General features: G+C 45.7%; 1 protein-coding gene across 17 annotated transcripts in view; it reads right to left on the reverse strand.

Moving 5' to 3' along the window:
• Positions 1–26,875, reverse strand: part of LOC135911416 (uncharacterized) — a 989,518-nt gene that overhangs the window by 592,963 nt on the left and 369,680 nt on the right. For 10 of the 17 annotated variants that reach the window (XR_011513989.1, XR_011513988.1, XR_010567334.1 and 7 more), the window contains one exon: positions 684–799. Coding sequence is in view for 5 of the 17 variants with exons in the window: in XM_070537275.1 (XP_070393376.1) it covers positions 684–799 (116 nt within the window). In the remaining 12 variants the exon portion in view is untranslated. Of the gene's footprint in view, positions 1–683; positions 800–3,459; positions 3,645–16,346; positions 16,623–26,875 lie in introns of those variants that run through there. The other 7 variants (XR_011513994.1, XR_011513995.1, XR_011513993.1 and 4 more) reach the window with 2 other exon arrangements.

Genomic DNA, 26,875 nt, shown 5'->3' on the forward strand with positions numbered 1-26,875 from the left:
AGAACTTGGCCATGCTCACGTAAAACAGCATCAAATTCGAAGGCGCACGAACGCGCATGAATGGCATACAAAGCAGCTTGCATTATCGTACGCACGTAACTAACGTGCTGGGCTTCCAAGGATGGTTTCGCTGCATAGACAGTTAAGGTAAAAATGAGTGCGTCAGCGACAACAGAAAGAAGCACCGACGAAGTCCTGGTACAAAGTAGAGTGGCACCTTCAGAAGAAGAACAAAGAATACGGAACAGTGTGCCCTTTTGCAAAGCAACTTACCAAGCTGTATCGGCGCTGTGTGCGACCTCGCCACATAGCGTTACGTTAGCGGGCCTGTCCTGGCGACTCCAAACAAGGCACGACGTTTGGAGGAGGGCTGTGCATGTCGAACGACGTGGGAAAGGAAGTCGCAGATTGGACGCTTTTGTGTCATAGCCACCCAGAGACAACATGGGCCTTGAGTGAAAGCGGACGATAGTTGTCGTGGAGGGAGAACCTAGTGCGGAGGTCGTATTACGCAGCAGCCCCGAGACATGCCGAAGCCGCGCTTTTCGAGCTCGGCAGGATCTGCCTTGCTGAGCTTATTCAAATAACGTTGTGCAGGATAACTAGCGAAGGCCGCGGTGTTTGTGGCATTATTAATGCATCAAAAAAAATGCAAGAGAAGTTTTTTGGATGCCGTGTCCTACCTTTCGCCTCTTCGATTTCACTGCTGGTCCACGTCCCCTTCTCCAGCAGCGCTCGGCCTCGAGTTTGGGGTTCCGCCTCAAGCGCCGTGTAAGAGGGTGGCATAGGTGAGTCTGACCTGCACGACGAAGGAGAAAGTGAATAATTTTAGTTAATTTCTGCACCAGGAACAAAGCCCTCGGGTGCCATGGAATGGTTAGTTCACCCAAAGCAACCGGCCTTGTTGGCAAACACGTTACAGAATGGTTCAATGGTTACAGAATGGGCAGCGCTTTTGCCACTGGAGAGGAACAATGGTAAAGTTGCGGTAAACAACCAGACGAAACTTTCGAAACCAGTCAAAGGAATTCAATAAGCGCCAGCCACGACTTCTGTAGCTGTAGCTGAGGCTGCTGGTCTGAGATGACAATGGGACTACAGTGACCATAACGACGACAGGACGAATGCACGCGATGATGACGATGTTACGGTGATAACGGCGCATTTCAATGACAACGACGGTGATTAAGGACGCTCTGATGCGGATGTAACAGGGCCGTCAGCCTTCAGCAGCTTCGACACCTTTTCTAGAAACCTGACAATGGCCAATGGAGAATGTGTGTTCCCTGAAAGAAATCTCATTTCCTATTCTGCTGACCCCGCATCACGTCAATGGCATGAAGAAACGGACAAAAGAACTAGATTGTACTGTCTTAAAACGCATGTCATCTCGAATTAACATTAAATGAATAAAGATAAGCGCCATACCGTCTGTGCCCTAATGTTTAACCTGAATTACTCGCCAGAATGCGTTAGAATGTGCTAATAAATGTTTACACTGTTTTATAACCCTGATACATGGGTGAACGGGTCCGTTGAAGTATGACTCTTTGTGCTGAAAGACCGCGTTACGAAAAGCAGCTCTGCCGGGGACACACGGAACGGCGCGGCCTCCTTTATATATTTCTTTTGCAGAAAGCGCCACAGCAAAGCAGAAGACGCTGCTTGCTTAAACTGACAATGACAAGCGCCCAAAAAAGCACGGTCAATTGAAAACAGAAAAACACGTAAGCATACAGCATAAAAAAAAGAGAAAGCCTGATGTATAGAAAACTTGCCACAGCATTATAATTTGCATATTCGTTGTTATCAGTGTAGTTTCTCGTTAGTAGTAAAATAGAAATTTTGTTCAGAAACAACGAGCAGTGAGTGATCACGCTGCTTGCGCTAGAGCGCGGCCGGCGAGAAATGGTATTGTTACGAAGTCGAACCAGAAAGTCTTTGCCCCTATTTTTTATTAGCCAAAATAAAGTACATACAGGTAATTGAAACTACACGTACTATTTACGTACCTTACGCTATATTTCTACATAGTCACCACACCGCATCAGGCACCCCTCAAACCCCCCCCCCCCCCATTTGTCCCATCGCAGCACTAAACTTGAGGTTCCCCAGTGGTACATAATTCGGCCGGCTGACTGTGATTCTCATGCAAGACTTCGCTGTCTTTTGCAAACTCATAACACCACCACCTCACACTTTTCAAAGCGGGACACCTAGCCCTATATGTGGACCTCATTCCCTTGGGGACTTGACAGGCGTTCGTCCCTTGCACCACAGAAAACGAATCCCACTTCGTTGCTCGTACGCCGTGGACTTGTGAAGCACAACCACCATCTTCAACAACTGAGAGCAGTGCCGTGCCGAGGAGCTACCGGCAGATAAGGCGAGGCCGGTCGAAGAAAGGTCCACAGCTGAGAATGGATATGTTGACTTCTCATTTACAGCCATAATATGCTTTAAAAAATAGGGGCAAGGACTTTCGGATGCGCCCTCCTTTATCAATCCAATCAATCCTGAGAAAATGAATGAGACTACCTATCAGCCGAAAAATGTGCACCTAATACCAGTGTCACATGGGCACATTTGGAAGGCCTTCCAGTCGACGGCCTTCGAAACACCACAACTCTATCGACTCAAAGGAGTTGTCGCGCTGATCCACGGCAATTTTGAAAGGCCGCTGAGTGGTTCAGGCGTTTTCCGCAAAATTGTATGGCGCAGCAGATTTTTATTTTCATTTTCATGTCACGAAAAGTTAAACAACATTAAAACCTCTTAAAAGCACAATAATTTCTTTTATGTTTGCTCATACATTTTAAAAAAATGTTTATTCCTTGCCACACACGTATGTTTAGTTTTTAAGTGGTTGAGTAGTAAAACTGCGGCAACGTTTGCGCCGCTAGATGCGGCTGCTGTTTTGGTGTGTGTTCGCAGATGTCAAGTGGCAAAAATACTTGCCTGAATAGTTAATAACACTCATATATAGTATTTTTAGAGCATTTTGGTTTGATTTGATTTTTCCTAACCGTGAGTACGAGCACACTGTGAACGAGAGGGCATGTTCACGCTGTTTCCGCTTCTGTTGCTCAAAGGCCATCGAGATTTCGATAGTGTTGTAAGGTGCTCCGTTGACTCGATAGACTATTGACTCGACGGCCTTCAAAACCGCCCGTGTAGCAGCTCGAACTTGACCTTTGAGTCAACTGGCTATCGGGTTGGAAGGCCTTCCAAACGCCCGTGTGACACGGGTATAATACTCCTAGGTGTTTCCTTTCTCACACATTTTTTCGTTGCTATTTCTGCTTTGATAAGGACGTGACAGGGGTTATTTCTTTCGGCACGCTAAGGGGCTGAAAACTATAGCATGCGATTTAATAAGCTGAAGCCCACGTATCTGCGAGAGAGAGCGAGAGAGAAACAACTTTATTGACCCGTAATGAAATAGAGCGCCTTATGAACCTGATGGGGTGGCTCCCTTTTCAAGGGTTACATATGCTTCCAGGGCCTTCTGGTCCCTGTGCATCAGTCGGAGTTAGTCTTGCAGGGCGGGGCTGGATAGCATGATCTTGCATCACTCATGCGAACGAGTGCGTACATTCGACAGTGAGCCAGGGGACCATTGACTTTTCTTCGGCGTCGGATGTCTGTGTAGAAGAAGACAGAAATGGGTTAGAGCGGTTCGCTCAACATGCCGGAATATGTACCTTTTCTGGAGTCATGTCTTATCGCCGATTTTATCTATCCATACAGACTGGGAAACATAGCGCAAAAAATGACACAGGGACAAGCAAGAACACAGGACGATACGCTAACTTTCGACAATTCAACAATTTTTGGGCATAGTAGTCACATGACTCTTTTCCTCCTTCCCTTCAGTGTGTCTATTGCAGTGGCGTCCCAATGAGTATATATATATATACTCTCCAGCTGCAATAAATCCATTGTTGAAAGCTAGCGCTCGTCCTGTGTTCCTGCTTGTGCCTGTGTCATTTTTTGCGCTATGTTTCCCAGTCTGTATGTATCTCACCAACACGCCCAAACTTCTTCCCTGCTAAAGTTTATCGATCCGGCTCTTCTCCACGACCAGTCTATCTTTCATAGCTCGTAGCGCCGTATTTCATATAAAATTGAAATGAAGTGAAGTACGCACGGGTATCCAACTGGTGTAGTTGATCCCTAAATAGAAATAGTATATGCCCTGCGTATTAGTGGCCACCACCTGTTCGTAAATTCTTGTAACGGCTTACATCCGTGGATTCTCAACAGATGTGTTCATGAGCTGTCCCATACTCGGATTTTTTCTAGAACTTGCACTTTCCTTTTCACACGCATTTGTAAAGCGCCCGCAGCTTCATGATTAAATAAAACGCAAACATAAAGAAGCACATTAGCACGCACAGGTTCGTTTCCATGGTTCCTTGTGAGCGCTGCAGTGATGCGAACCCTTCACGATTGCTTAGCTTTATTAGTTCGTTTTGTGGCATGTTGGGCAGCTGCGCCGTGTTTCACGTGAAAGTTTTTACATGCGCAATCTATTTTATATCGTTTTTGGTTTGTTCCCCGGCCTCGTGATACGACGTGAGCAATTTGTAGCATGGTAAGCAATTGACCACTTTTATTTCAACAAATTATCTGCATAGTGCCCTTGCGCCTAAAATGCAGCATGACGTTCTCCGAAAAGGTACAGCACATTCTCCGAAAAGGCTACATTGAAGTCTGTCTCTTGCGACCTGAGACAACGGAACTTTACCGATTGTAGCTTGGCGTCGCATTCACGAAGTCGTTTGCTTTCCGCATAGGATGGGAGGATAATGCTGCGTGTGACCATTGCAGCGAAGAAGAAACTATCGAACACGTTCTTTGCCATTGTCCCCGATACAGCGCACACAGGCAGTCAGTCACTCGTGACCGCGCTTACGAGTCTTGACAACTGGCCGTTTTCTGAGCAGACAATCGTGGAGCGCCGACCTATACGGTATGGTCACACCACAAGACAGTGAAGGTACTCTTCAAATTTTTACGTTCGAGCGGTCTATTGGAGAGGCTGTAATTCTCATGGAAGTTCACAACCTTCCCAAGATTTCTTTTCTGCTAGTTTGCTGTTTCTCTCCGCTGTTTCCTTCCATCTTTCGTTTCCCCTTATCCTTATCCCAGTGCAGGGTAGCAAACCAGGATCTCATCCAGTTAACCACCCTACCTTTCCCATCCCGTCTATCTTTATGTCTTGCACAAGGCGGTGCTTTCTTTTGGTTTACTTTCCTGTTGTTGATGTGCGAACACGCAGTCTTTGACCGAAGCAAACATTACTACTGGTTGGCCATCGTGCATTGAAGGCCGCAAATTAGGAGGACTAAGCGTAGGTATATTGCAAAGTACATCGTTCTAAATTCTGCCATCATGTTTCTTGGTGCCTAGAGGGACTAAGACATTTCGGGTAGTGTTCTTGCGTTGTAACTTCTCCCTTGGCTGCTATATTAGGTCATCAACCGATCCAATTAGAAATACAATTTACTGCATTGTAAGCAGACTGCCGGTCGCCACGCGGCAAGTTTTTATTCCATCTTAAAGCTTTTCAGGTGCAGTCACAAAAGATCTTGCCGCGATCAAATACATTTTTTTTTTTGCAAAGGGGCTCTATATTTCATCGAAATTCGCACTCTTTCAGGGGAATGCAATTTGCTCTAAAGCACCTGTCTAACGCAGTTATCCAGCGTTCTGCGAATTTGTTTCTCTCGCAGACAGTTAATCATTTTCGTGAGTTGCCATCGGTATCCCTTATAAGCCGGCAAGCAGACGAGAAAGCTAAGGCAGTCGCGGGAGAAAGACTCAATTTGCTGCCTCGAGGTGGGCGTAGCGGGGAAATGAGTGCGGAGTTCCAGCGTGCCTCCGCTCTTCATCCATCATTGGGTGGATCCAAGCCAGCTGCCAGCAGCAGATCTGCAACGCCGCTGAGTGAATGAGTGCGAAAGAAGAGATTTGAGCCGTGCAGCCAGGTTCTTCCGCACCGACGTTCCTTCAAAGCTCGCATCTCCCTCCTCCCTCTTTTACGGTACCACCCTGTTTTCGATATTAAAATACTGTTGATTGCAACAGCGAAATACGATGCACAGTACGACGCCAGCGATAAAGCCATATGTAAGCAAAAATAAAAAAGAAACACGGACGGATGAAATTTTGGCGAGATACATGCTTCACAAGTGCGCTGAACTGTTCTTTTCTTTTTACAGGGTTGTCATATGTGCAGTTATACAAGATTGGGCGAGGTGGTAATGGTTCCTTTAGGTGGCGACCACAGACAACACATACCGAGAGTACAAGGAACACTCTCTTAACTTGTCGCTTATTGGCTTATTGTATGTATGCGCTTGGTAGACAACAAAAATTACCCGCTTGTTCTCCAAGATGTTTTCCCTTACAGCCGGACTATATCTTACTCTTGCAAAATCGTTCACGATGAAGCACCTACGCACCATATACTTACCCAAAAAAGCGTGCCCTTATTTCTTCACTTTATTCTAGTTTGTATATTGTATAACACGTCATTCATATGCGATTATGCGAGTGGCCCGTCTTTCATAGCACCATCGCCGTCAGCGCCGTTGCGCTGTACTGCTGTCGATGACGCGAGAGATGACGTCAGAGCATGGGGACACGGCCTTGCTCGAAGGCGAGCACAGTGCTAGAGTTCCAGCAACGCCATGATTGCGGGATAAAAGGTACCCAGCTGCGCGCAGTGCGTTTGGCTACAAAAGCGAGGAAGCCAAGCGGATGCACCATCACACTCGGCTGAGCCGATTATACGGAGCCAGGGTAGCCAGATCGAGGGGCTGGTTGCTGCCCACGCTTGAAACTGTCGTCACATTGGCTAGCCTGCCAAACTTCGGCGTGATACGCCTCGTCTTCAGTTGCTCGAAAGTACGACAGTGCCGAATGATGTCAGCGACGGAAGCCAGGCTGTCTTTTGCGATGAAGGAAATTATAAACATCTTCGGCAATTCCTTACAGGATGTGCCCGACTTTGTCTTCCTAAGACATTACAGAGTTCACCATCCTACACAGTTTTATAACCGCCTCAATGTATATCGTGCAGGTTTCGCCTGGCACTTGCGCACATTGCAGTAGCATCTGTTCTGCCCTTTTCTTTTTCGTCGCGGAGTCACCGAATTGCTCTTTGATTTCCGAAACAAATCTTTCCCATATTGTGAACGTTTCCTCGTGATTGTCGAACCACAAGAGCACAGTATTCGTTAGAAAGAACACGACGTTCGAAAGCTGAGAAGCGCTGTTCCACTTGTTGGCGGCACTCACCCGGTGATAGTGGATGAGCCATTCCTCAACGTCTTCGTCCGATCTTCCGGCGAAGGGACGTGCATCTCTCAGTTGTAGAACGGAACTTTTCGGCGCAGCAATTGGAATGGGCCGTTGTTCATCTGCGTCGTGGGATATGTTCAACTCCGGTTGATTCGGTGAGAGTTCAGCAAGGCGACGGCTCCATCGAAGAACTTCTGGTTCAGCCTCCGTCTTCGGGTGCCGATTACCCCGCACCTTCCACCACAACTCTTACGAAGAGTTGCGAAGAAATGGATTTATTTACAGGAAATGGACGATGATCGTAGCATGATTGTAGCGCAGCCCGGCCTCTCAAACTCCTTGTTCTCTTCGTCTTCTCTGCCTTCTTCTTGTCCGTGCCTTTCGTATCTGTCACAATATATATACACACATATATATATATATATATATTGTTTTACATACATACACACACAAACACACACACACACACACGCACACACACACACACACACACACACACACACACACATATATATATATATATATATATATATATATATATATATATATATATATATATATATATATATATATATATATGACAACGACAGAGAGGAAAATATTACGTAGAGAACAGACACGCCATCTTTGCTTTTCTGGAAGGAGCACGACTTAGCACCCCGTATACGGAAGCGCTCATTAAGGCATGAGTGCTGTACCAGAAAGAGAAAAAAAAAAGCGCGGTCGAAGTATTCTTCAGGTGTCGCCAATTATTTTATGTGCCTGTATTCGAAGGAAGTGCACCTGCCTGAAATGCAGCTGCGGAGTCTCTGTCAGTGCTGTTTGCTGAAGAATGCTTTAGCACGCAACCTGCTCCAGCGACACTGCGAACGATAATATGTGGACAGAGAACCTTCCATCTCGTCCTCGGAAGATCTTACACTCCTCGTCCACTGCTATGCAATATTTGTTTATTCTTCTCCACTCCTCAGACAGCCTACCGACCCCATTGCACATGCAAGTAGAGGACGTGTCTGAACTGCACGCCACTTTCCTCACACTCTGATGCCTTTATCCGCAATCGGCTCTCACGACCCGGCGAGCTCGATCTACTTCCTCGGCCCATTTCATAAACGACTTAAGTTTTCTCAAGCTCTTCCCCGCATCCTTCCCCGCCAACTTCCCGCTCGCAAAAACCTCCCAAAAATGTCACGGATATCACAACGGCTCCGTTAGGGCAAAGCGAGAAATCGTTCCCCAGTCCCTCTATGTGCTCATATTTCGTAGCTCTCGCACTCTCCGAGCTTCTGGTTCCATTGTGATTGCTCGAGCTTGCTTTCCTAAGGCCTCCCTTCTTCGTTGCGCCTTAAACCGTGTCCGGAATTCGTGTTATCTTCAGAGTCAATGTGCCTTCACGCTCGACCTTATTTTGCAGCGCGCTGAACGTCTCACTGCTCGAGCTCGCGGACGTGCTGTGCTCAAATGGGTCGGAAGTGCCATTTTCGTGTTCCCAACGACTTCGGCATGGGTGGTGTGAGCTACACGCCGACAAAACTACGAGGGATTCTTTTCCGTGCTCCACCCCTGCCAGCCGCCTGCACGCTCGCATGCTGTTTGATGTTGTGCTCAGTTTCGTCTTCTCCACAGCTAGACTCATTTCTTACCCTGGATTTTTACTGTTTTCTATTCAACACAGAGCCCTTTAAGCCACAACCTTTATTGCTCAGGATTCACCCCCCATTCCCACCTATCTTTTTTGAGCAAGAACGTCAATGCAGCTCTGACTTTTTTCTATGTTCATTCTCTTTGAATGACATTGCATCGCGCCAAATATTTTCTCCGAATTCTCTTGCGGTCAAGCGACGTTTTCGTGTTTGTTAACCACACGCATAAGTCTGCTATACGTGATCGGCGTAACGTAGCCAGTATGCTTAACGCCCCATTGCTCTTTTAGGATATACTTCGGCAAGACTGACTTCATTATTTCATTTCTCGCACTGCTTCGTTTTTGCGGTCGGATTATTTAAGTTTCATTTCTTTCCTAGAGCAATATGGCGCCTATTGTCGCTGTTTGGTCGTCCATCGAAGCCTTCAATCTCTTTGAATCTTCACGCGACAGCATACTTTGTGCGAATACTTAGCACGGCGCCCTTTGCTTGTCATATAAAAGCGTTCCAACGCAATTGTCTGTTTCTTTGATAAACGTTAGAATTGAAATTTGTAGCTTAGAGTTACTGACTTATTTATATCTGCTTATTCATTTTTGTGGTCTCATTCCTGAACAATGGTGCCAAAAAACGTGCAATCGCCAAGAATAAAATAAAAATGCGAGACGGTCCTTTACGAAGTGCGCAGCAGGTGCCTTTTCGTGTTACAGAAGTGCAACGTGCTGCCGAACTTCTTTTACTGCATGCACACGAGGGTCTTCGCGGAAAAGATGTCGGGCCGTATTTTGGCAGCACGAACCCGAGGGTCTTGGTGCTTAATATGTACGATGGCATTTTCAGCAGCACGCACTAGACGGGTTTCGCGGCGAAGTTATTTTGCATCGTTTTCTTGAGAACCAACTAAACTGTGCGCCCAGCTTCGAAGACGAACTGCGGCTTGCGCTGCTCTGTGCACAGTGGTCTGCTGAGCGCCACGTTACCTGATTGTAACCGCGCGTGTAGCTCTACGAGTCACTTCTTCATCAGCAGTTCGCAGCTTTGCGAACGCGTTGCGAAGAGGTAACACAGGTAGCAAAACTACATGGGGCACGTCACATCCTTTCATAAGTCTCACGATACGATGCAAATGGACAGTTGAGTATCCGAAGCACTCGGTCGGCAGGAACAGTTGCAAGAGCGGACTGCTCAGTACCACGCGCCAGTGACTTATTATTCGCCATGTTTCTTCTAAATGGCGATATGTCTTTTCGTCATGGCCCTTGCCACCCTACAAACGCGGCATTTTCCTCCTTTTGAAAAGTATGCATCATCCTAATGTGAGATATAAACGTGTGCATGCACGAATCATTAAAGCGCGAACCACTTGGAAAAGTATGGCTTTATACGCGCTCCAATATGTAGCTGCAATGAAAAGTTAGCAAGCCTGTGAAATTGCGCGTCTTCTCGCGCGCTAGCCGATAGTTGTGAGGGACACCACATACCGGCTGCAGCTGGGGTCACTATCCCCAACCGAAACTGCTATTGGAATGAGGCCATAACAGCTTACGCCGTGATAACAAGTCTAGGATGGCTAGTTCGCAAAAGTACAAAACTACAAAAAAAACTGCACAATTCTAGAACGTACGTATGCCGCAACCACTGATTCAAATTTTCATATCAGCTCTATGGCAAGTTTCCTACATGCATCTATCGCTGGGAACAAGTATCGCTGGTTAACGTTCTGGAACTTTTCAACACTTCCAGGCAATGCTTTGTGTACGTAGTGTGCTTTGAAATAGTTTCGCCTCTCGTACGAAAACGGATCCCATCAAATTGACTACAGAAGTGTGCCGCACGTGTTCATCCTTATACAAAAATATAAACGCAGTGCGTGTTGTTTAGTTCGTATAGGAAGGTGCACTCTTCAATGGGGAAGGCGCGCGCACAAGTCGGCTTTCAAATACATCTGCTGCACGCTAAATTCTCGTATCCGAACCAGCAATCAGTTTTCCCTCCTGCAGCTACCGTCACATGCCAGCCGCAAAGCAAACAGCTTTATAGTAAGTAATGTAGGCACGACATAACGCAATCATGGTGAGGCATCATGTTGAGGCAGCTCTTTCATCAAACAGAAAGCCAGCAGTGTGAGAGCTTTTGAGTGATATATGCAATCAGCACTTCAGTATTATTCGCGTCTATTTCGCGACTGCAGTGGAACGCAAAGCATGCGATGAAAAGAACGTAAGGGGGAGCGCCGATCTTCGTGCACCATTCGACGCTAAGCCAACCACCAGACAACATGACCATTGAACCTTTTACCTACACCACAGTGACTAAAGCAGGTGTGAGCAGGGAGGGAGCATTAGAAAGGTTGTTATGAAGAATATTAGGAATTCTGTTGTCGCTAAGAGCCCGCATTGACGCCATGGAGTCCGAGAAAATGCGACACGGAGGAGATGGTGGGGGTAGGGTTAGTTCTTGAGTTGCGTAAACGATCGAGACAAATGCAAGGGATAGAGGGGAGGTACGAAGTGACAATGGACTAACCGTAAAATTGACGGGAACCTCGAGGAGTGTGGACGTTGTGATACAAGCAGTGGATCTATGAGTTTGGCAATTCGCTGCATCAACGTAGCATGTCGAAGTGTCAGGTGGGAAAGGGTCGTGGAATTGAGCACGGCCTTGTGGTCCCTCATGAAGATTTGGGGTCATATTAGAGGGTATAGGGGCAAAGCCGAGATTGCTGAGAAGCGCTCGTTGAGGGGTGTGCAGAGGAAAGTCAATGGGCTGGATGCCACACAGCTGCAGTAGCTAATGGCCCTGCACAGAGCTGAATAGGCGGCCCAGTTGACGATCACTGAGAAGGCGCAATAGCTCTGCAACTGTTATTGCACTAGAGCTCTTCGTTTCTCTTAGTGTACATTGCATAAATTTTGTTTCTCTCCTGCCACCTAGGTAATTTTTTTTCTTATAATTACCCACTGAGGGTCCCGGTTACAGTCTTCGTCTTTGGGACCTTCGTATGTAAGACAAAATTGTAACTATTTCTTTGTTTGTAATGAATAAATTTTATTTTATTTTATTTTATTTTATTTAAGGGGTAGATTTAAGGGGCAACTCCGTGGATAATGCCGCGGCACTAGTTGGTGGGAGCTACGAGGTATGAGAAACGCATACGTGCGGCCAGCTAGCGTGGTACTCTCAGCCCGGAGAAGTTGGCTGACGAGGTCGATGTAGTGGGTCTTGAGAATGGCGACGCCGTTGCCACCACATAGATGGACTGAAACGGCGGCACAAGCATGCGCCGGTAGCTTTGCCGCTCCTATGAAAGTTGGGAGAATGTCGAGCAGCTCTGCGGGGATGGCGGAAGGTTATGCTGGCAGTTGGACACCGGCCGCATAAAGGTCGAAACTTTCGCGGGTAGCAAGTCGAGGCTTTCGGACTTTTCCGGGCGTTGCATATTCTCCTTCATGATCATCCGACTCGTTAGCAGTTGGAATGGAGTTGGTATCAGATGCCGACGTTTCGTCAGCCATGCCGAAACGCAGCAGTGGTAGGTTTTGCCTAGCAAAGCCGTCAGCGCTTCGAAACTTGAAGGGGCAATACTTTTTAGTCTAGGGGATGTTTGATGAAAATAATTCTGTCGAAATGAAGCAGGTGACTTTCCGGTTCCGAAGAGCAGCGTATTCTTGCCAATGAGATGATTTCTGGGACGATTTGGGTGGATGATACAGAGAGCCACACGAATAGCACATTACTCCTTGAGGTGTTTCCTGCGTCTGAGGGAAGTGTGGAGCGACTTCCTCCCTAAACAGATCACGAGAGGCCGCGCGTGTGTGACGCATGGGCAGGATTTGCAGCAGCTGCCGCACACAGACATCCGCTCATGCAGCGCTTTGTTTCGCTGTGTCTGACGCGCAGCACTCCAGCGCCGTCTGGTAGCCATCGTCGCCGCAGAGCCTTTCATGCGCACACTACCCTTTTCTTCTCATGCTTTCGCCATACCCTCTTCCTCCGCTTTCCTCCTCAAGGACATGCTCCACTCTCGTCCTCCACTTTCCTTCTCCCCCCATCTTCTTTATCGCTCTCTTTCATTTCCTGCTGCGCTCCACATTCGCTCTCTCATCCTTCGCTGTGCTCTTTCACTCGGTTACGTGGGCGACGAAGCTCAAGGAAACGGAAAAACAGGAATGGAAACCCAAAAGCTGCGCTTTAAAATTTGCCGTTCAGCACGAACATATTAAACAGGGTGGGTTAGCTATAGACCTCACTATCCAGTGTATTATAGTTGAAAGAGTTTTATGGGTAACAGATGACACTGCCAGGACTATGAAACATTTAGGCTTATAGCAGCTTCGTTTCTTTTCTGAAGGAACTTTATTGACTTAGCGCGGCTCTACGGCAATATGGGAATCAGACGCAGTAACAGTGCGCTTTCGTGCAGCATTCGTGGCTAGTAATTTGCGTAACATACTGTATTTCTGAAGCCACAAAAGGCAATGTTGCAACCAATCAGGACGAAATTATGTGCAACTCAAAATTCTTATTGAGAATAGTGGCTGCTGTGGGGAGCCTGCTGTTCTCGCTGCGAGTTCAGCGCGTGACCTGTCTACACATACGTCGCTTGTTTACGTATCTTGTAAACGTTCCTTCTAACTCTCGTGCCCTAAAATTGCTCGCATAACGTAGTAACTGTCTCAACGGCTCTAATGCGCTGTAACAGCCCCTAAGGTGCTTTCCTAAACGTGGCGGCGCATCGTTAACCGAATGAGCAGCGCATCAATTGTCTTCAACGAACTTCAACGCGCCCAGCAACCCCTTTCTATAATGTTAAGGAAAACCCAAAAGGAGGTAAGAATTTTCGGATCGCTGAATTACGTGGCGTTGGATCGCCTTTCCGTCATAAGACGTTTTTTCTCTGTCTCTACTGGCACAACAGCGATAGTCTCAGCCGTGCTGTGTATTTCTCGTTCTGATGTACTTGCAACACTTTCTGCTCTTTCGTGCGAATCACGTAGCCTACAAAAGAAGCTGCCGCTGGCACCGCAGTTGCCATCCAATAGCAATTTCCTTGATGATTCGCCGACTTCGATGCTTGCGGGCATCCATCCCACTGAACGAACGTTTCCGGGCGGCCTCCGTTCAACGCCACTCGGTGTCCCGCTTAGGCCGTGCATCTTAATTTAATCCCTGGGGAAAATAAGAATTTGCGACTGAGTGCGAAACTTCGTTGACAACACACTTTCTTGACGGCGCATTTCGATTACTAGTTGTTTCCCACATTTTCTATGCGTTCTTTTGTTATTGTCTTCTTGTATCTCGTAGGTTTTTTTGTATTCCGCTCCCGCATTGTCGCACCCGTTTCGTGCGCCTACGGCACTCGCTTTGCGAGGGATGCGCCTGGAAGCCTCCATTGCAAGCTGCGGGCGCTTCTACATGCGTGCATACAGAATGCGAATTTGCGATTCGAAATTCGTGAGCGCCAATTTTACTGAGCGCCGTTGTCGGTTCATCGCAGCTTTCACGTCATTCTCCTTTATTGGAGCATCGGTTGCTGTTCCAATATTCGCGACGCGTGCTTCTATGTTGAATTACTACGATAAGAACGAGAACAAATTTACTGTAGCCAATAATTATACATGGCACCACAATCTTCTAGAATTTATTCTTTTCTGTCTACTCTATGTCTTTTTCTATTTCGATTTTTCGTCTAGACGTCTACACGAAGCGCTAAAGAATCTTGGATTTTTTTAAAAGTAATGTGAGCGGTTGTTCTTTTTTTCATTGGCGCACGGATAGATATCTAGTTGTATTTGCCATTCTGACTTGAAAGGAGTGTAACCCTTTCGAGATTTCTGTTTTTAGATGCGGGCCTCCTCAATAAAAATTACTTTTTCCAATATGTTACAACATATTGGTCACTATACTTAACATATTAGGTCACACAACGCACTTCCACGTTGTAACAGGCCCCAGGAAGCTGATTCTGTCCGCGAGAAAGTATTGGAGTGAATTAAGAGACGTCCGATGGTTTGCATGACCGAGACACGAAGCTTCAAGATTCAGCGCATGAAGCTTTCATTCAGCTTATTTATGCATATGGGCAGCCATTCGAGTGGCTTGTGACATTTAATTTGAATCTAAAATAATTCAAGGCTGGCATGCTCGGGGGCTGGATTACGCGTGATACGCATTTAGTTCTCAAAGTTTCCACCATGTCGCGTACAGTGTCCTCATTTTTTCTTGTAGTTTTAAAGCAATTTCTTTAGGTAATGCGGCAGGGAGGCACCTATTGTTCTGGAGTCCTGAATTAAAAGAATGCGCGCAACGGAGTGACGCAGTTTAAGAGGCAGATCCCTATCTGGATAACGAATTTGCTAAGACGAAATATTGCAGCTGCAGAAAGAAGTTTCACTACTTGAACCGGAAAGCTAGTTGTGCACAAAAGAATGAGTGCCATTCTCTTGCGGCTTTTCATGCGGAGGTATGTATTGCTCACAGGCGATTCCGTTACGTGGCATAGTGCGACGAGAAGCCATGAGATGCCACCACCAGGCACGTAAGTCAGAATACAGGGGTCAGTTGCACATGGGGCCACAGATCACGTGGCGATTGCCTCGATATTCGGGAAATCAATCGCCGTAAAAGCAAAAAAAGGGAGAAAAATGCACTTCAAAGCAGCCGGGCAATGTCACCCCCGGCCTTACGTTCTGCCCTTTCAAAGCAGAGCCATCAGTTTTCCGGCTGGCTTCTCCGGAAAAGCCTCTTACGAGACTCGCCGCCATTTCCAGCTCGATTCACGGCAAGAATGGTAGGAATGTGGTTGGATATACTTGCTTCTACCGCTTCAGTCACTGGTCGTTTGTGTCGTTTTTGCCTTTCTTTTGCGACCACCGCGGCAACTGTGTTGCTCATCGACACGAGCGAACGACGCACGATGGTCGAACACGATGGCGAGGCAGCACGAACGCTGGTTTCTTCTTTTAAAAACGCAGATATTTCCAGGGAAACATAAGAGATATATACAAGGAAGCGCTTAGAGCGCTATAAAAACACAGCACGTAGAAAAGGAGCAAATACCACACCTGTCTTGTTTCTTTCTACGTCGTGTGGGTTTAGAGCGCTCTAAGTCTTTCTAATAATGCATTACCAGCAACCCCACCTTGCAATCATTTCTATATATAAAGATAAGGCTGACGTGCATCCTCTGCACAGAGAGGTTTCCGACAATATACAAAAGTGATATTTCTGATGACGCATAACGTCAAAACTTTTGCCTTTATTCTTCATACACCGCGAGTTGAAAAAAAGCGGAGGCACCTGCTTCGAACAACTATATCATTGGTACACATGCGTAATCGCATTACGTTTGAATAAACATTGTATTTTATTTCCGTCATCAGCGTTACATTGGCTAAACTTGCATTCCATTTGCACCATTTCGCACCAGCGCTTTCGTCATTATCATTAGGTTTGCAGAACATTCACTTTACCACATGCTTTTACTCGCAAAGCGATGGCCCTGTATGCTTTGCGGATTAATGGCCAAACTATACGACATAGACGAACGCACCGATTTATTGGTGTCATCATTGCTAGAGACTTGTCTTGGAGCCCTCACGTCTCATACATGACAAAGCGTTTGGTCGCCATTGTGGACCTTCTTGCGTTCCTCGGCGTGAAGTCCTGGGGAGTAACAGTACCATTAATGTTGCATCTGTATAAAGCACTGTTTTGGGGCTTCCTGTGGTACAGCTTACCAGTACTAGGAAATACTTGCATTACAAATATCACAAATATCCGCGAACTCTAGAGTGTGCAAGCACAACCAATCAGAACTTATCTCGGTCTCCCAAAAACTATATCATCGACTGCTACATTGGCCATTGCCAGAGATGTTCCTTTTACAGTCTACATCGATACAGATGTCCTGAGAGCACACATCCGACACCTGACTCTTATTCCCTCCCACCATGTCGCTTGCCTACCATCAAAAAGGCCACATTCAACTTTTGCCAAAAGTATTTTAAGACATCAGTCCTACTTGCCATCACAATTTACGCCTGCTACACGATTATCCAACCCGTTGTGTCTGCACCGGCCGCAAGCGCAATTGACAATTCCAGGCATCAGAAACAAAGCCGGGTTTGCAAGCCATTGCACTCTTTGAAACAAGCAACTTTGGAACACATTCACAACGCGCACAGATTCCGCCAACATGTCTACACAGATGGTTCGGTGAAACTCAACAGCTCTGCTGCTGCAGTCTTCATGCGCCGAAAATGTGAAGAAACCAAATGAAAAACTTCATGTGTGACCACATCGACGGGTTCAGAACTCGCCACAGCAACAATCGACACAGCAACAAACCACAGCAACAATCGACTGTATTTAGTAACTCGAAAGCAGCCCTTCAGTGCACACTAAGCCCAATGCACCACGGACCCAATAACCAAGTGGCCTCAGAAATTCGACTCATGTGTCATCACAGCCATGATAAAAGACACAACATAATCTTCCAATGGCTTCCAGGACATTGTAACATCAGTGGGAACGACGAGCCGACGAAGCCGCCCGATCTGCGCATGAAAGTGGTCAACGAGTCTTCATTCCGCTTTCGCGAACAGACGCTGTGGCTGGGCTGCGATTGATGTCCCGTGATTTGAATTTGCCGCTGTGGAACTCGAAATTAGCACCATGTGTCATTTGCATTCGTTGTCTCCGGACATACGGATGCACCTCCCGACTGGGTTACCACGACGTGAACAGACCATGCTGTACCCTCTGTGGCTAGGCATTGCCTTTACGAACTCATATGCTTTCCTTATTGGAATAGGCAACAACCCCACGTGTGACACATGCAACAGCGAAGAGACGCTCACACACATTATCTCTCTCCCGGCGATATAGTGCCCAGAGATAAAGGATGTGCAGAGTACTGGACCAGTTGGACAATCATCCACTATCAGAACTGAAAGCTTTAGGTCAGTGCTCTGAAAGAACATCCGCGTTGAAGGCTTTACTCGCGTTATTAAGGTTCCTGCGTCTGCGGGGCTCAACGATAGACTTTAATAACGCCGCCCCCTACCGCTCTATAGTGTACGCGCTTTGTTAGTGCTCGTCTCGTTTTCTATCTCCCCCTTCCTTTCTCTTTCCCTTTTTATTCCCTCCACGGTTCCCCCGTACAGGGTAGCCAACCGAAACTACCTCTGGTTAACATACCTGCATTCCTCTGTATTCTGTCTCTCTCTCTTAACACCTGCGTGAACACCAAAGAAAGCATCACCTCACACCGACTTCCACATAATCAAGTGTGCTTCTGGTCACGAAATAGTCTCGAATATATTTTTTCCGCATTAGAAGCGCTGAGTGCATTTTCAGGTTACGGCTCACGTGTGGTGATAAAGTTTTTCATTTAGGCTAATCGGCTCTCTTGGTAAAATTTCCTTGACATCACGTAGATCTAATCGTAAATTGAAGAAGGTTGGAGGGACAATGAAAGTCGTAAATGCTGAAGTGACAAGTTCGGGGCAATCAGACATCTTTATAAACCCAACAACTAACTACAAATGGAGGTGCACAAATATAGGAGCATAGTATCTACACCGCGACTGCGATGGAGAGATTGCCCCGCACGTGGCTGTGCTCCAGGCACAGTGGGTTTTATCTTACCTAGGGGATGACAAATTGAACAGTATTGAACGGGCTACTGTAACATGCAAATACACTATTTCCCCTGCATTGATAACAGACTTACCAGAAACTCAGTGGAGGATCTTTTCAAGTAGATAAACTGTAGCTGACTAACCTGGTTTATGCAGATCAATTAGGGAACGCTTACGGGTTCTTTTTGAAGAGTGATGTTGCTCGCACACTCAGGAGTATCGTCGCGGAAAGTCTGTGACATACTCTGGTCGTGGTTCTGGCCATAGACATACTAGTTTGACGAACCTATGGCGTGCTGATTCATGTAAGAAAACGTAAATTCACAATCGTGCATTTGCTGAACCGATTTTACAGAAATTAGATTCATTACTGAGTAAACAGTGGCACTTTGTGTTTCAGACTTTAGTTTAGAGAAATGAATGAATAATCCGTCGCCTTGCTTTCAGAATCCGCAGCAATTTAAGAGGCACGAACCTTAGCTTGCTCTCAATTGCAATAACTATCACAAGATATGTACACTAAGCAAATTTCTTACTTCAATAACTATATTAGGACAAAATCTACTTAGTTTTGTTTTCTAACTTCAGTTTTAAAAACTTGTTTGCCATCGCTGCGCACTATACATAGTAAGTGCCAATATTAAGGTCCTCTTCACTTCTCGTGTTCATGAATTTAATTCCATAACATTAACACAGTAATAGGCTCTCGGTAATCCATCAAAAATGGTGACAGTCAACTGACCAATCGTGCCTGTAAGAACTATTACCAGAAGGGGAGAAGAGATTACTTTGATCCAAAGACCTACCGTGACTCGCGCCATGTATAAACAAAACAGCAAAACACGCAAGACTGATGACATCTGCTCACAAAGCAGTTGTTGGCACAAGATCACTGACGTAAAAAGCAATATCTGTCTACACTACCTCAGTTCTGGATATGAGAAATATTGTCTCTCCTGTGTTAAAGAAGCAGCAAAATATACAGTCGCGACACATGAAACAGCAAAAGCAATAAAGGCAGCAAATAAAAAAACACAGAAGATGAAAGGCAAAAAAGCTCAAGAGAACAACATGTAAACTGCACGCAAACAGAATTACGTTTGGTTCTCCCAATCCTTCACCAGCTGCACGCCGTGATCTTCACAGCTAAAGCTCCCGAAATTTCAAGTTAAGGATTCTAGGTTTGACATTCCCTCGGTTAAGCAAGAAATGGCGTATCACTGCATTCGAAGAACCGATAAAGCAAATCAGCTTTGTGCAAAACAGTGACACACAAGGGCTGGAATCAAACAAGCCAACTGATGATCGTTCTCTCACAAAACTTCATCTTCAAGCGCAGCACTACACAGCCACCGCGTGGGAGAAGGTTGCTTGGAAAGTTTATGTCCACACAATTATGATTTTGCAAAGTTGCATTTAGATTAAGTTCGTCTTGCTAAACGGTGAGCCAGAGCGTCGTTTATTCATGCTAACGCTTCACTGGGAGCTCAACCCTTGCACGGACGTCTTTCGCTGCTCATTCACTCAATTTAATAACGCTATACTGTTAACTTTCCCGAAATGAGATGTGGCAAAATCTTACACTTCCTTCTACATATTTCAAACGGGTTCTCACGTTACGTAAGGTATGCGTCCTAACGCTGCCCGCAATAAATGAGAAGTATAAACCGAAAATAAATATTGCATTTCGAAACTAGCAAAAGAACATAGCCTGTTAAACAAGTGTGCAAGACACTGGCATGATTAAGTAAAGCGGCGTGGGACAGAACAAAAAAAATTATTGACGTGCGCATATTGGTGACCCGTAATCAGACAAATCAAATGACGTAAGTAAAATATTTAGACCCCCTGGAGAAGAAGAAAGAGCGCAAATAAATGGTGACAACAAAACATACAATTAATATCGAGCGTATGAGGGAACTATGCGTCAAAGTTAATTTAATTTTTATCAGAGTACCCTAAAAGGCGCTCAAGGGGGTGGTCAGCCGTAACATAAAAGCGGCTATACACTAGCATTCGCCAGGATAATAGGATCAGAAACAAACTTCAATATGTACGAGCAGAGTCCAGCTAGATGTGCCTCAGCATACTCCGATACTGCTACACTATTGCTTCTCTTAAGGCCTTTCAGAGGGCTTTAAGGCTTTTCAGTCCTGCACGAAGTACGTCCTCCACCTAAGACTCCATCCAGCCGGCAATTGCTCTTTTCAAAGGGAGGACGGTGGGCAGTCTTCCTGCGATTTAATCTTTTTCAACTCTGTCCCGCTCTACCCTCCCTCCTCACCTATTGGTGAGGAGGGAGGGTAGAGCCTTCCACCTATTAGGGTGCCTTTTGTCCCAGCGTTTGGGAGCAAATAGTGCTGGAGCCATACACCGGGTCGACTTTAATTTCGATCGTCGTTTTGCAATAACCTCAGAGCGGGAATGACGAAAGTCAGCCTTACACAGGAGGAGGAAACCCGGCGTGTTCTTCGTTCTTCTGTGACTATTGCGGGGATAACTACTCGCAGGAAGTATTCCCTACTTTTCTCAACATTCTACATTTACTGTTCTTGTTTTGCAGCTTTATCTGTTACAAACTCCAGACTCGTCTGACTCAAAAGTTCTTCCTGGAATAAAATGTGTAATTGAACGATATGCTATCGTTGAAGTTCACTAAAGCCTCGTAGGTGAACATCATTGAATATATAGACAGGAAAAATTAGAACATTTTTCCTGGTTAGACATAAATTGGGTGCTCAGACTGAACTGTTATTTTTTTCTCCTTTTGCTGAGACGGTGCGTGAGATATTAGAGACCGAATAACTCTGATGTTCTAATAAAAACATGATAGAAGATCTTTATTGCCCCAAATTCGTGGAGTTCTTTGAAAACTACGTGTCCCGACAAATTGGCACAATGCAACGTAACTGACAAACATGTAAACAAAAACCTTCGTTGGCTGCAGTTCAACTCATTCCTATGCATTTTTACTGCACCTGAAGTTGGCGAAACATTGATGGAAAAGTTCACAGTCGAAAAGTAAATAGTACAATCACCCTTGAATAAATCGAACATTAAGAGAAAGAGAAAAAACAAGAGGACTCGTCTTCAAGAAGCCAACGCAAAATTTTCATATCTGTATTTCGACACCAGCACGCAGCATGTCTGTTGAAAGGTACAATTAGCCCAGCTGCTTGAAGAGGAAACAAAGAAAAAAAAACTACATTAGAGATAGCCGCACAATACGTCTTATTACACACAGATGGAGAAGCTTCACTATAAAAGGCCAAGCACTTTTTTTCGGGACAAGCAGTCAGTGCGCGAACACCCAGATAGACGGAGCTGCTGAATGTTGCTTAGCATCAAAAACGAACGACGGATGAAACTTGGGCATTGCACGAATAAGTGCTAAAGTGTTTCACTGCAGTATCCATAAACCTGACAGGAAGGATATCCTGTCAGGTTTAACAATAACATCCCTGCCGGTCGTTGCAAGTGTAGGTAGCCCGCCGCAAAAAGGCAAAGCAGGAGTTCTAGGGTTTTTTCGTTATAATTTTTCCCACCACATTAAGAACAATGAAGAAGTAATCGCATCTCCATTTCCCATAATTTCGTAATTTCTGAAAAGATGCTAATAAGATATCGTCTTAATCATGAACCAGTAATCATACTAAAGAAACATTGATGAATAGATTAACAGATGGAAAAGGTGAATGACTACATTGTTCGGGAGAAAAATAAACTCACGTAGATGAAGTTGCTGGTCATGTTCCAGTTGCACGACTACCAGCTACAGACACTCGTGCTGCGCTAAAGAGGCCTTCCACCGCTGATCGCCAAATAAGGCGACGAAAATGAGCGATCGAGTAGTGAAGAAAAAGGGGCTGCGACAGACGCATGACTTTTACCACCCACCGGCTCTCGCATTGATCAAATTACTAGCTTTCTCGTGGATAGGAACTTCCGTCGTAGACCTAGGCGAAGACAATCCGGAATGAAACGCAGGTAGCAAATATGCGGTGGGGATGATTTTCTACCTCTGTGCAAATAAGATCGCAATCGTCTCTTTTTCAGCATGAGAGCACCTGATAGTTCATGCTTCAGTCGCTACACCTTTCGCAGCCTTCATGTCCAGCTGATGTGCAAACTTGTAGAAGCGCCGTTCATAACATATTTCTCTTCACTCTCGGAAACACCCAGGACGATTATTCTTCCAGTCATCGTAATTGTTGATGCTTATTTTGTGCGCCTTACTTCGGCCATTGAATCGCTTGCCTGAATGCGTAATCTGCTTGTAGTACCTGTAGCATTCTCTTTACCATGTTTCTGTCGACGTCTTAATGTGTTTGCAGACTTGTGTGCCTCTTCTTGCTTGCCGTGTTTCATACCTAGACATTTTTTAGAGCCCTTTTTTGCACACAATACGTTAAATATTTGCCTAGTATTATGTTTGATAAGTTTTTGGTTTTTACTATTTATTAACCTGTGTGCGCGCCAATTTCTTAGCCCTTACTTTTTTTTATTCCTTGCTGATTTTTTTAAAACTAATTTCAACGCTTACTGCAGTAGTGTGTTTCTGCTAATTGGTGTGGTCGCCCACCCCTCAAAGCAAATCCTCTCCAGCAGGCCCAATTAAAAAATAAAATTATGGGGTTTTACGTGCCAAAACCACTTTTTGATTATGAGGCACGCCGTAGTGGAGGACTCCGGAAATTTCGATCACCTGGGGATCTTTAACGTGCACCTAAATCTAAGCACACGGGTGTTTTCGCATTTCGCCCCCATCGAAATGCGGCCGCCGTGGCCGGGATTCGATCCCGCGAGCTCGTGCTCATCAGCCCAACACCATAGCCCCTGAGCAACCACGGCGGGTGAAAAGACAATTGAAGATGCACCCGGCGTCGGCGAGACAAACAGTCGTACAAGATGGCGTGCAAAACTCAAGCCGGCGTCCTCATCCGCCACTTCTTCAGCGCCCACCTCTTGCCGAGCGCGCGTTCCTCGTGACACCTAGCGGAAATATGTTTAAGTATTTCATAAATTTATAGTGGTGACATTTGGCGAGATAAGCGATAACGTAACCCCCCTTTCTTAACAAGTGTCTGATACTTATTTCAAAACGTGAAAAATAAGATAAGCCGTTAACATGGCATTTCGCATGCAGTAAATGAAGACCAACGGTTATAACTATCATCACCCGCCCCTTCTGTGCGTGAATAAACGCACTAAACAGTCAAATAATGAGATTGATGAAAACTAAGTGGGGGTCTGTTCCCTCACCAGAAAATTTGTGCAGCGAGGCATGTTCGTTGAATATATTCCTCCTTTCCTGGCCAAACAAGCCCAAGGTCCAGTAGGCTATGCCATCCGGTTATTGGCGGATCGCGCTACATGAAAAGGATTCCTATATCCTGTCAAGATTACAGACCCGTATGCCAGCGTCTAACTAGGACGACGCAAACTGACACTACCTATGGGATCCTCATGCCCGAGCAAAGGGCCAAGGCAAAGGGCCATAAGGCACGGCAGTGTGAGAAAGAAATTATAACGATGATGCAGCCTCACTGTCTCTTTATATAGAGGCACTCCTTTTGGTTTGTTTTTCTAAGGCGTTATAATTATTATTTGCTTTACTCATGTGACGCTTCCAGCCGCCTTCCGAGAGCCATAGAAGGGGTGCGTGCAAAAAAAGATAGTGTCCGATTCCTGGCAGTGTATAATAACCAATTTAGAAACATTATTCCCACACACAGTGGGGAGACAGTTCCACACTTTATAAACAGTCGCTAACCCAAAGGCGTGAACCACAGTTAGGCAAAAACAAGCGGGACGCTGACGGGTATTGGCTTGCGGTTCCCTTGCTGCCGGTTAAATGAAGCGCAGTTATGTCGTACGTCAACGGGCAAAAACAGGATCATAATTAGTCACACGAAGTGCCGAGAAATCTACTACCAACACTGCTCTACAGCGCAGACAGACAACTTCAACATTTCTGGCCCTTTTCTTTCCTGGTTTGCGTTTACAAATTGAAAGCCTGCCCAGATCGAAAGAACTGCTGACAGTTCTGGAAAATAAAAATGATGCATCCTGTGCGAATAAGTGAAGCCGCTGTTTCTGAAGTTAGGACCGTGACAAATACGTGGTTAGCTATGAGGAAGCTTAGAAGTAGAGGCAAAGAGGGAAAGTACGAGGCTGTCGTATCATGCTTCAAAGAGCGACGGCTGACACGAGCAAGCGCGGTTAGAGCGGTTCTGCGTTTTCTTTTTGACGTCCCGAGTGCTTTTTATTGACTCAAACCGACGAACACACTCCCACACTCTCTCTGGTACTTCCGACAGTGCCCAAATGCCACCACGGAATATTGAATACAGCCAGCGTTACCGGGAGCCTGCCATGTGTGAGAAATAGAGGCGTCACTTTCACCAGAATATGAAAATTTTCTTCGTGTCTCGCGTATTAAAATTGGTAAATAAGGGTTGTAGTTCTTAGCAAGGGAAAGTAGGCGTGACGCTGAGTGGTACAATGACATTCCTTTAGTTCAATGTCGAAAAAGTATGGTATGGATGAACATCACACTACCGCTACACCTTCTTGAAAAATAAAATACTGCAGAAAGCGAAAAAAATTCTCAGCACTCGTTATCTCTCAGTGTAGCTCGTACGACACTAAAACGTTGAGAAATAGGCGTAAGACTGCACACAACTTCGAAACATAAGCCAGTATTATCCGACAAGCTTGTTCCAAACTTAGATTTGATGTCCTTTGACTTTTTATGTCCATATTCAAGCGTGTGGGGTACAACGCCGCCGAATAACGGCCATCGAATGGGAGAAGGGGATACCTAGAAACATCGTAAAAAAAAAAAAAACGTGGTGAGCGCCTGCTGCATCGGTGTGTATTTAGTCTATCCAGTGCCCCGCCGTAGAATAGCCCTAAACAGCACCTTTTAACGCGCCATCTGATGTATGACTACTAGCTGAAACATCAAAGTGCTGACAGCTTGTGTTTTAAGTTATGTGAACTAGCGCATAAACTGAGGATATCGAGCTCCACACGTGAACTACTAAGACATAGCCTATCGCCATGTAAGACACAGGAATCACTCATGTGTTTCCCGTTGTCGTAAGCTAAAATAAAAATATTACGTAAAAACAACGCGACACATATTGCATTCGTTTGGGACGCGGGGCTCATCCTTCACTGTCTAGGTCCCTCCGAGCATTTAGCGCCGATCGATGCGCTTGTGCCCTTGCTATACGGCTGTGAACAGAGCACAAAAAACAAACCTGCTGAAGCTCACACAATCGCCTCGTCGACATGAAGAAAGAAACCCAAAATGTAACTTGGAACAAAGTAAAGAAAATCAAAATGATTATTCGGCTGCGGAACGAGGCGAATGAGTACGAAAATATGCGTCGCGTATGTTCTTTCGTTGGTTCAAAAGTTATGGGGGAAAAATCAAAAGTTGATTATTCTGCTCACGCACTGTCTGGCACCTTTTCTGCTTAGCTTCATCACCGTGCGCAAAGGACGAGCTAATACTCAATCTGCACTCGAGATAACCTCGTCCTCCTAGACCGAACAGAGCATTTTTGCTAATTACCACTCACTTCGGGGATGCAAAAGTAGTAGACATATAACTACTACCTCATCAAACGAATACAAGTTTGGAAATATGCATAACGATATTAATAACGCTGGAGTGACTGAAGGGCTTCAATTTCTTATTTCAATCAGTATAGCCTAAACGGAATAATCCGCACCCAGTCTTTGGGCCAGTGAGGAGATTTGGGCTTGTTAAAACACCTTTAAGGCTTTTGTTTTAGTGCTGCGTGTTTGTGGTGTTCAGCTTTGCGTCTGTGTATTTATCGCGCTACAGCAACAATCCTAAAAAATCTTTAGGAATTCAATGAAAATGCCAAAAGCAAATCCATCACTGCCACAAGGACATCCAAATTTCAAGCAGCGACTTTCTTCAGTGAAGTGTGCTGAATACTGTTCACGCGCTGATGACTGCTTAGCGCAGCAGCGAGACTGCGAGTTTTGTTCCACCCCCTGGTTTAACAGGACATGCGCCAGCGATGTCATTTCGGAAGCAATGTCCGTTTCAACAAAGCACATCGTTTCGAGGATGGCCGGAGCAGTTTTGTATTCGTTGCACCACTCATCTAATAACTTGCGCGAAAAAGGCTTAAGATGCTTATTTATAAGTTGAATTTGGTATACAGAGAGCCTTGATTGAACGTTTTTTGTTGCTTTCTGAAACCGCACACCGTAGTCTTGTTTGGAATG

This window comes from Dermacentor albipictus, chromosome 4 (genome assembly GCF_038994185.2).
Source record: "Dermacentor albipictus isolate Rhodes 1998 colony chromosome 4, USDA_Dalb.pri_finalv2, whole genome shotgun sequence".
In the NCBI taxonomy this organism is placed as follows: domain Eukaryota; kingdom Metazoa; phylum Arthropoda; class Arachnida; order Ixodida; family Ixodidae; genus Dermacentor; species Dermacentor albipictus.